General features: G+C 53.2%; 1 protein-coding gene across 4 annotated transcripts in view; it reads left to right on the forward strand.

The window, feature by feature from the left end:
* The window catches only part of CATSPERG (cation channel sperm associated auxiliary subunit gamma), a 28,180-nt gene extending 18,805 nt beyond the window's left edge, over positions 1-9,375 (forward strand). For 2 of the 4 annotated variants that reach the window (XM_081215650.1, XM_081215649.1), the window contains 12 exons: positions 332-545; positions 884-946; positions 1,049-1,235; positions 1,320-1,438; positions 1,581-1,661; positions 1,749-1,805; positions 6,296-6,696; positions 6,848-6,943; positions 7,214-7,303; positions 8,501-8,593; positions 8,683-8,782; positions 8,867-9,375. In XM_081215650.1, the coding sequence (XP_081071776.1) occupies positions 332-545; positions 884-946; positions 1,049-1,235; positions 1,320-1,438; positions 1,581-1,661; positions 1,749-1,805; positions 6,296-6,696; positions 6,848-6,943; positions 7,214-7,303; positions 8,501-8,593; positions 8,683-8,782; positions 8,867-9,151 (1,786 nt within the window). In that variant the 3' untranslated portion in view covers positions 9,152-9,375. The remainder of the gene's footprint in view (positions 1-331; positions 546-883; positions 947-1,048; positions 1,236-1,319; positions 1,439-1,580; positions 1,662-1,748; positions 1,806-6,295; positions 6,697-6,847; positions 6,944-7,213; positions 7,304-8,500; positions 8,594-8,682; positions 8,783-8,866) is intronic. The other 2 variants (XM_081215652.1, XM_081215651.1) reach the window with 2 other exon arrangements.
* The last annotated feature ends 673 nt before the right edge of the window (positions 9,376-10,048 follow it).

The following is a 10,048-nucleotide window of genomic DNA, read 5'->3' on the forward strand; positions in this document are numbered from 1 at the left end:
AGATTTTACTGTGTTCAGCAGTGATCCTTTTGCTCACCTGCAGAGGAGCCCAGGGAGACAGCTGGGGGAGGGGGGAGGGGGGAGGACCCTTTGGAGGTTGAGTACCATGGGGGGGCGGTGGGGACGAGTCTAGGATGAGGTCCAGGACTCTGGCCTGTGCGGCCGAGGGCCGACCACGTGAACGTGTGCAGGGGCACCAGGGGCTGAGGCTGAGGAGGAAGGGCAGGGATGGATTAGCCTTGGGTAGTCAGCAGCGCAGGGGTGGGGCCTGCGGAGCCTCCTGGTGCGCGCACGGAAAAGTCACCCGCCGTCCTCCACTACCACCGCTCAGGAGCCACCTGACGCTCTCCTTCACCAACTTCTGCCCCTTCACGGTGATGCGTCTGCGGGACCTGCCCAACCCGCAGATCTACACGCGCCAGGAGCGCTACCGGGCGCAGCCGCCGCGTGTCTTGGAGCCCTGGGGCTTCCACAGCGACAACTCGCTCGCTGTCTATCAGGGCCTCGTCTACTACCTGCTTTGGCTGCACTCGAAGTACGACAAGGTGGGCGCCTGGCGGCGGCCGGGGCCATCCGGGCCGGGTCTTGTATGAGGCGGGACCGCAGAGGAGTAGAAGGCAAGGCCTGCGTGGCCGGGATAACCGCCGCGGAGGGCGGAGCACAGCAGAGCCGCCTCGGTGCGTCCGAGGCTAAGGCGGGCTGGAGAGGGGGTCGAGCACGGCTCAGGGGGGATGGCTTTGGGGGTGTGGCGGTCGGGCTAAAAGCGGGGCTTGGGGCCGCTTTCAGGGTCAGGGGCTGCGACTGAGGCTAGGAAGGGCTCGGAGGATACTGCCTGCCTGGGCACGCCCCTTGGCCCACCTCAAGGTGCCCGCGTTCCCCGCAGCCATATGCGGACCCGGTGCACGACCCCACCTGGCGCTGGTGGAAGAACAAGAAGCAGGACCAGGTGCGTGGAGAGGGTGGTGAATCGGTGGGAGGGCCGAGCCCGGATCCCCCCTCACCGTCCCCCTGTCCGGGCACTGTCTATGCCCCGCATCCCGTCCCCCAGGATTACTACTTCTACCTGGCCAGCAACTGGCGGAGCGCGGGCAGTGTGCACATTGACATGGCCAGCTACGAAAAGATCTACGACCTTAAGGCTGAGAACGAGCTGCCCGAGCGCATCTTCCTGGACAAGGGCACCAGCTACCGCTTCTCGGTCTTCCTGACCGCCCGGGAGCCGGAGCCCCTGCACGGTCTGTGGGCGGGGCCGGGTGGAGCCTGAGGGGCGGGGCTTCTGTTGGGTGCGGCGCCCTGACCCCTCCCTCTGCTCCAAGCAGGCGCCTCTTTCCAGGTGCAGAGCCAGGTGGGCCTGGCTGTGGTGCTGGCCGACCCGGGCTGCATAGAGGCGGTGGTGAAGGAGAAGGTCCTTGTTAATCGCAACTCGGTGCTTTTCTGGGTGAGACCAGGTAGAGGGGAGGAGCTGAGGTGACGGCGGAGCTACTGAGGCAGTGGACCTGTTAGAAGCCCGCGGTTATTTGAACTGTCCCTGGGTCCTCCCGCTGGCCCGCTGACCCCTTCATTTCTGCCCCCACCCCCAGGTTACGCTCAGTGATAAAAGGTTTTGCTTTGATCAGGGCATTAGTGGACATCACCTCATGAAAACCTCCATGCTCGTCAAGGTGCGGTCCAAGCCTGGAGGGGAGGGATGCAGATGAGGGAAAAGACTGGGCCCGTGGGGTCCACCAGTCATCATCTCCTACTCACAGGTGGCGGGCTCGTCCGGGCACTGCTTCCAGAACACGCACCAGGGGCCCCGCATGCAAGTATTGGACTTGGGGTACTGGGCCCTGTGCTGGGAGGGAAAGGGTTGGGTCAAGTCTTAACAGGGCGGAACCCGAGGGCTCCTTCTGGGAATCCCTTGAATGCCTTCTTAATTTCTTCTTTCTCGTTCATTTTCATTATTCACCCGCCCAGCCACCCACTCCCTCCTTTAATCCATTCGTGTTTTCAGAAAGGGCTGCTTCCTGTAGATTGCACACAAGCTTGTATGTTCCTTCTGATACTTTTCTGCAGGGAAACGTAAAGTATCTGCCACACAGGGCTTCTTTTTCCAATTGGCACAAAGGCGGCACGTGGGCCAGCTTGGCCCTTCCTTCATACCTCGCTCTTCCTTTGCCTGCTCACATGTGCCTTGTTCAAGCCTTTGGGTCCTTGGTTCTTCACTTGCTTACACATGCAGTATCCCCTTTGCATAGAGGCAAACGCTGAGGCTCAGAGAGATGCAGACATAATGCTCAGAGTAACCCTGGGAGCTAATAAGTGGTAGAGGAAGCCTTGTTCTCACCCACTTCCCTGCCCACTCTCCAGGAGACAAACCCTGGTGCTTCCTCCTCCTGGGTTGGTATGACCCAGGGCAGTTAAAAAAAAGGGCTTGTCCGGCTTCCCTGGTGGGGCAGTGGTTGAGAGTCCGCCTGCCGATGCAGGGGACACGGGTTTGTGTCCCGGTCCAGGAGGATCTCACATGCTGCGGAGCGGCTGGGCCCGTGAGCCATGGCCACTGAGCCTGCGCGTCCGGAGCCTGTGCTCCGCAACGGGAGAGGCCACAACAGTGAGAGGCCCGCGTACCGCAAAAAAAAAAAAAAAAAAAAGGGGGTGGTGGTGGTGCTTGTAACAGCTCCCAACTCCTTGGATTACATGGAATATTCGGGGTCAAATTCAAGGAAGAGTGACTGACCTCAGCCCAATAACAATTTCCTTCTATCCTTAGTGATACGCATTATTTTTGTCTTTACCTTAACCCCAGAAAGTCAAAGTTAACATCTCCATTTTTTTTTTTTTTTTTTTTGCGCGGTACGCAGGCCTCTCACTGTTGTGGCCTCTCCTGTCGCGGAGCACAGGCTCCGGACGCACAGGCTCAGTGGCCATGGCTCACAGGCCCAGCCGCTCCACGGCATGTGGGATCTTCCCGGACCGGGGCACGTACCCGTGTCCCCTGCATCGGCAGACGGACTCTCAACCACTGAGCCACCAGGGAAGCCCAACATCTCCATTTTTGACCTAACACATCCCTTCTGGGAATCTGATCTGCAAAAAAACAGCAAGATTGGAGACAACCTAAATGTCCATTTAAATGTCCATTTAATAGGGGACTGGTTAAATGGTGATACATCCATGCAATGGAAAACTATGCAACTATTTAAAAAGGGCGGGGCAGGGGGGCCAGAATTCCCTGGCGGTCCAGTGTTTAGGACTCAGTGCTTTCACTGCCATGGCCTGGGTTCAATCCCTGGTCAGGGAACTACGATCCTGCAAGCCGCACCGCACCACCCCCCAAGAAAAGGGGGGGTGGGGGGACAAATATTTCCACATACTGATGTGGAATAGTCTCCAAGGTGTATTTTATTCTTAAAAGAGAAAAGCAGGAAATGGAACAGCATATATAAAACGTTAGCACGAAAGAGGTTAATTGAGAACATATTCATGTTTGCTTTTATTTGCATGAAGAAACTCTGGGGAATTGGGCCAGAAAGTATTCATAATAGTTCCCTACGCGTGGAATAGGGAAGAGGCAGGACAGTTGGAGGATGGGAATGGAAGGGAAATTTTCACTATATATATGTGTGTGTGTGTGTGTATCCCTGTATATATCTACTTTATCTATCTATCTATCTAACCATGATACCCACCTAAAGATTAAGTTTTTTAAAAGTCAATTATTATTATTATTATTATTTTTTTTAACAGACAAAGGAACAGAGGTGCTGAAGTTGGGATGTAGTCTGACTTCTCTTTCTCTGTATCCTCAGGCTGGGGCCTTTCGGGTTTCTTGTCCCTCTCTTTCCCCTCCCCCACATTACCAGATCAGGAGGTATATGTATTTGGAAGGCTCGGAGGCTGTCTCTGGCTCCTCATCCTGGAAAAAAATGGGAACTGGAACTAATTTGATAAATAGTGGGTTCTCAATCTGTAAATATGTTGGATGAAGGAAGGAAGAAATAAATTTACACATAATACATGCTCAAGGCTTGGGGCATCTCTCAACAGGCCAGCTCCGAGACAGCCCACAGAGGAGAATGGGGCTGGGACTGGGATCAAGAGGACAGACCAGGAACAGATTTCACTCCCTGCGCCCTAAAGCTTATTCATTCATTCAACCAACACTTATTGGGTACCTATTGCATCCTATTACATGCCAGCGTTGTTTTTTTAGGTGCTGGAGTTACAGCAGTGAACAAAACAGAATTCCTGACCTTATGAAGCTGATGTCCTAGTGGGGGTGGGAGTGTATTTGTTTCCTAGCCTGCCATAACAAATTGCCACAGACAGGGAAATTTATTCTCTCCCAGTTATGGTGGTGAGAAGTCCAAAATTGGGACTGATTCCCTCTGCAGGTTCTGAGGGAGAATCTGTTCTGTGCTCTCTCCTAGCTTCTGGTGGTGGTTGACAGCTCCTGACATTCCTTGGCTTGTAGATGCATCACTCCGATCTCTGTCTCCATCTTCACAAGGCCTCCTCCCTATGTGTCTGTGTCCAAATTTCCCTCTTCTTATAAGGACACTGGTCATTGGACTAGGGTCCAGCCTAATCCAGTGTGACCTCATCTTAACTTGATTACATCTGTAAAGACCCTCTTCCAAATTAGGCCACATGGGCAGGTACCAGGGAATTAGGACTTCCCTGGTCCTAATATCTTTTTGGGACACACAATTCAACCCAGAACAGAGAGTCAGATAATAAGCAAGAGAAATAAAAGATATTGTATGTTAAGGGCAATGAGTGCTAGGAGAAAAAGTAGCGAGCAAGGGGCCTGGGGTAGGTTAGCATTTTCCATAGGATGGTTCAGGGAAGACCTGCCAAGGAGGAAACATTTGAGCAAGGACTTGAAGGAGGGGAGGAAGTGAGCACGCAGTTACGTGCCGGAAAGCATGTCAGCGAGAGGGGACAGACGGCAGAGGCCTGGAGGCAGGAATACGTTTCATGTGTTAGACTAAAGGAACAGTGGGGAGCAGGCATGGCTGGATCAGGCTAGCAAGGAGGACCATGGAGAGAGATCAGGTCAAGGCGGTGATGGGCTGGTCACATGGGAGGCATCTGAGCAGAGGAGCAACTCAGGTGTTCACAGAGTCCCTCTGGCTGCATGTGGGGGACAGCCTGGGGGGAGGGGCGGGAGCAGGGAGGAAATGGGCCAGCCAGGGTGGAGCGGAGGGGTTGGGGGTTTGGGGAAGAGAATAGCTCTATTTTGAAGTTTAGACACAACAGGATTTCTGGATGGACTGCATGTGGGGTGAGAGAAAGACAGGTTTCCAGGATGAGGCCAAGGCTTTTTAGCCTGAACTTGCAGGGATGGGGTGCCATAAACAGAGGTGGTCTGTGGATAGGTTGAATCTGAGACACCCATTAGGCCTCCCAGTGATTCAGTGGCTGATAGGTGTAAAGTCTTTGGCTCAGGTGAGCATGGGAATTGCTTAATCTGTGGCCACGACGCCTCTCCACAGTAGATATCAAGCCCAGGCCACAGTCTCCAGATGCCCATGTCCTTTTGACAATTGGGTGAAATCCTTGGGCCCTACCCCCAGAATGGGCCAGAAGCCTTTCATTCCCAATGACAATGTCATGGGAGTTCCCAGATCCCTAACCCCCATCCTGGGCTCTCCTTCCCTCACATACCCCATGCTTCCCCCAGCTCTACTGTCTGAGAATTCAGTCTCAAACCTCAGCCCTTTATTTTATTTTATTTTTAAAAAATTAATTTTTTTGCCATGCTGCAAGGCTTGCGGGATCTTAGTTCCTCAACCAGGGAGTGAACCTGGAGTCATGACAGTGAAAACCCGGAGTCCCAGCCACTGAACTGCCAGGGAATTCCCTCAACCTTGAAAGTCCTGCTTCATAGGTGTAGGTGTTAGTGGTTTTGTATGTCTTATTCTGGAGGCAGTTGGAAGCAACCTGTCTCAGTATGAATCCCAGCTCTACCACTTACCAGCTGTGTGGCTTTGGATAATTAATAAGTGACTTGACGTCTCTGTGCTTCACTTTTGCCATCTCTAAAATGGAAGATATTAATGGTCTATATCATACAAGGTTGTTTTGAGGATTAAATAAATTTGAATATGTAAAGCACTGAGACCATTCCTCAGTGCCTTGTGCATAGTAAGCGCTACTTAAGTGTTTGCAGTTATTATTGTTTTAACGATCATAATAATAATCACTTTGCCCTCTGGTGAGGGTGAGCCTGGCAGGGAGGGGTGGTGTGTGTGGGAGGAGGGGTGTCTTCCCTGCCCCACCCCTAGAGCCAGGCTTTTCTCCTCCCTTTCAGGGCAACCTGATGGTGCCGGTGCTTATCGGCTGCCCCCCAGGCAAGCGCCTTGCCTTTGACATCACCTACACGCTGGAGTACAACCGCCTGCAGAACAAACACTACTTTGACTGCGTGCACGTCGACCCCGAGATGCCCTGTTTCCTCTTCCGCGACAGTGCGTGTCCAGCCCCCTCCTCTCATGTTCAGTGCCCTCTGCCCCCACTACTTTCCCTCCCAGGCCTTTCCTCCCCGCCCGCTCACTGCCCCAGCACCCTCTGCTCTTCCTTGTTCCCCTCTCCATCCTCCACTTCCGAGCTAATGTCTCCTCCCCGCCTCATCTCCTCCGACCCCACAGTCTTCTACCCATTCTTCTTGATCCAAGATTTGGTGACGGGAGATTCTGGCAGTTTTCAGGGCAGGTAAAGTCGTGGCCAAGCCAGCGGCTGACAGGAGTGAGATGGGGAGTCGGGGGGGGGGGGCGGGGAGGAAGGGGAGGGAGGAAGTGGGGGTGGGGCGGGTAGAGGTGATGCAGGACTCCGGACAGTCCATGCGCATCTCTGCTCCCGGCAGCTACGTGCTGAAGGTGGTGGGCGGCGGGCCCACCCTGGACACCATCAAGGAATACAGCGAGGAGGATATCTACCGCTTCAACAGCCCCCTGGACAAGTAATCCCTGTGGGACCGGGCCCATAATCGGCCTTTCTTCCCCCGCAGGCCCCTCCACCTTCCCAGCCTCAGACCAACCCTGGGCTGCAAACCCCGCCCATCTTGGTGTCTCAGGCCCCACCCACAGCCCAGGCTCCTGGCATCCCACATACTCGGCCCCGCCCACGGCAGGAGGCTCCGCTCACCCAATCCCCCCCACTGCCCCCTCTCCCTCTGGGGCCTCTGCCCGCTGAGGCCCCGGCCCCACTGAGGTTACCCCTTCCTGCACAGGACTGGCAGCCTCATCTGGACCACAAGAAACACAACAGCCACCGAGGACTCAGCCTTCAACATATTGTCCCACAACAGTTTAGGCATTGAGTGAGTGCCAGGCCGACTGCACGCCCCCTTCTCCCCCACAGTCTGTCGGGCCTGTCCATCCCTTCTGCCTCTGGGAGACCTCCTGGTCCTCAAGCTACACTGACTGCCTTTGCGGTCCTCAAATGAGACTGATCTCTACACAAGCTGGACCCTCTGTCTGCAGGACTGGTCCCTCTTAATCTTTCTTCAGGCTTTAGTTCAGATGCCACTTCATCCAGGAGGACTTTTCTGACTGTTCTAGATGGGACAGTTTTGCTCTCATGTCCTCTTGTACGTTCCCCATTCTCACCCTGACCCCTCTGCCTGTGCTTCCTCCTTCCCAGCCCTTACCCCTCTGAGCTGTCACTGTCTCCTGTGGGGTCTGTCTCCCTTATAGTCCAGGTCCAGAATAGACAACATAGTATTTGTTGAATGAGACAATGAACAAGTTAATTCAACCATGGTAGGCACTTATTGACATTTGAATGGAGGTATTAATGAATGAATAAAACAATGAAGGAATAAGTTAGTATAGGGGGAATTCTCTGGTGGTCCAGTGGTTAGGACTCAGTGCTTCCACTGCTGGGGGGGCCTGGGTTCAATCCCTGGTCAGGGAACTAAGATCCCGCAAGCTGCGAGGCACCGCCAAAAAAAAAAAAAAAAAAAAAAAAAAAAAAAAAAGCATATAGGGCCTCAATAACTGGCCCTATAATAATGAAAGAAATAACAATAATGAAAGGAAGAAAATGATGCCATGACCAAATGAAGGAAGTGAATGAATGAACAAAGTAGCCAACTTGCACCTATTCAGTATTCAACCTGCGTTTATTGAATATATGAATGAAGATGTGACTTTGTACCTAGTAGCCGCTCCAGATTCATTTGTGGGATGAAGGAATAAAGGTAGCAAAGAATAAATGAGGAGGTGGCACATAATAAGTATACAATCCATAATCTAGATGAATGCATAGTAACAGGAATTGAGAGCTGGAGATGTAAAGACATGAGGAAATGAATGAGTAAACAAACAGCCGGTCACCTGGTAGGGGTTCAGTCAGCCTTATTGGCTAAAGTGGGTGAAGGAGTGAATCAGGGAGAAAGGTAGGAGATTGCACCTAGTTAGTACTCACCCAGAGTCTGTGGGGTAGAGGGGAAGGTCAGGGATTGGCACGTGCTAGGCATGATTTGTCCTACAAGTGCCTGAACTTGGGCCCCCAGGTGGCTCTGTATGGAGAACTCCCCATGCCATGACACCATTCCGCACAGCATCTTTGCCTCCGAGTTCTTCTTCAAGGTGTTGGTGAGCAATAGGTGAGCCAGACACATGGCCCAGGTGGGGTCGGGGGCTTCCTGTGGGGTGACCACCTCCTCCCCCAATCCTGAACCCCATCCCCCAACAGAGGTGTGGACAAGAGCACATACTGCGACTACCAGCTCACCTTCCCGCTGCACATCCACGGGCTCCCACTCAGTGCCAGGCGGGCCTTCCTCATCCTCAAGGTGAGTGGCTACCCTGGAGCTGCCCTGCTGCGTGGGTGGGGGCCCCCAGGCTGCCCACCCATGCCTGTTGTGTGGTGCCTGCAGGTGTCAGCCAGCCTGTTTGTTGGTCTGGTGATCCTCTACGTCATCTCCTGCCTCCTGTCGCCCCATGTGGTGAAGGTCTGCAACGTCCTCTGCTGGAAGATCCACAACGTCATCGCCTGGGAATCTTACACCTACAGTATGGCCTCCGACACCAGGGCCTTCAGCAACACCTCTGGGACCAAATCTGAGGAGAGCTCTTGGGGCATCTACAGAGTTGTCTCCAAGGTGGCCGAGGAGAACAAGACTGACACTAAGGAAACCTTGAGGAAGAAGTCAATATCCTGAGCCTCTTACCTGCCCCAACTGCCGCCCACCGTCATCCCTCGTTTCCTGGGCCATTTTGAACATGCAACCTGTCGCTCGCTCATCCCAGGCCTTTCTCCCTGTTTCGCTTGAATTTTCACTTCGCATTTCAGCACCAGCTGTGGGACCTTGTAAGGACTCATGTTCAATTAGTTTGTACCACTCAGCCACATACGTTATTAAAATATCAAAATCCTTCTGTGCCAAGCTGGTAAATAGTGGCTTCTCTGTGTGCCTGCCTACTCAGCCCCTCCCCAGAGGGCCCCTGACCTTCCTACAGTCCAACAGGGTCCTCCATGACCCAGGCCCATTGCTATGACCTGCAGTCTGTTCTGACTGTTCAGTGCCCAGGTTTAATACTAGTTGTTAAATATTTTGAATGGCAACATGTATCTAGTGTCTATCTTAAGGAGGGGGCTCTGGAGAGGTTAGAATTTTTGTTTTGGTTGCAAGTAGCAAAAATTTCACTCAGTGGTCCGTATGGAAATGGTAATTTATGGACTTTGTTAATATAGGCTTCAGGTACAGTTTGATGCAGAAGTCCTCAATGTCCATAGGATTCTGGCTCCATTTCTCTACCTTCCCCTGCTCTGCCCTTCTCTGAGGGTGGTCTCTGACCTCAGGCCAGCCCACTTCACTGTCTGAGGCTGCACATCCACATGTTTTACTGTCCAGAGAAAAAAGGAGCTGAAGTCCAACATTCCCAGGCAAAAGTCCTGTCAGTCACTCTGATTGTGTGGGGTTGGGTCATAAGCTCACTACTTTACCACTCACTCTGCCAGACAGATGGGACCTTGATTGGGTAGAGACCACCCCTGGAGCTGAGGGTTGTCAATCCCTCCCTAATCTCTTGCTTATGTGTGGGGAAGGGCAACTCTT

Source organism: Mesoplodon bidens (assembly GCF_964165515.1).
Source record: "Mesoplodon bidens genome assembly, chromosome: 18".
Taxonomy (NCBI): Eukaryota; Metazoa; Chordata; class Mammalia; order Artiodactyla; family Ziphiidae; genus Mesoplodon; species Mesoplodon bidens.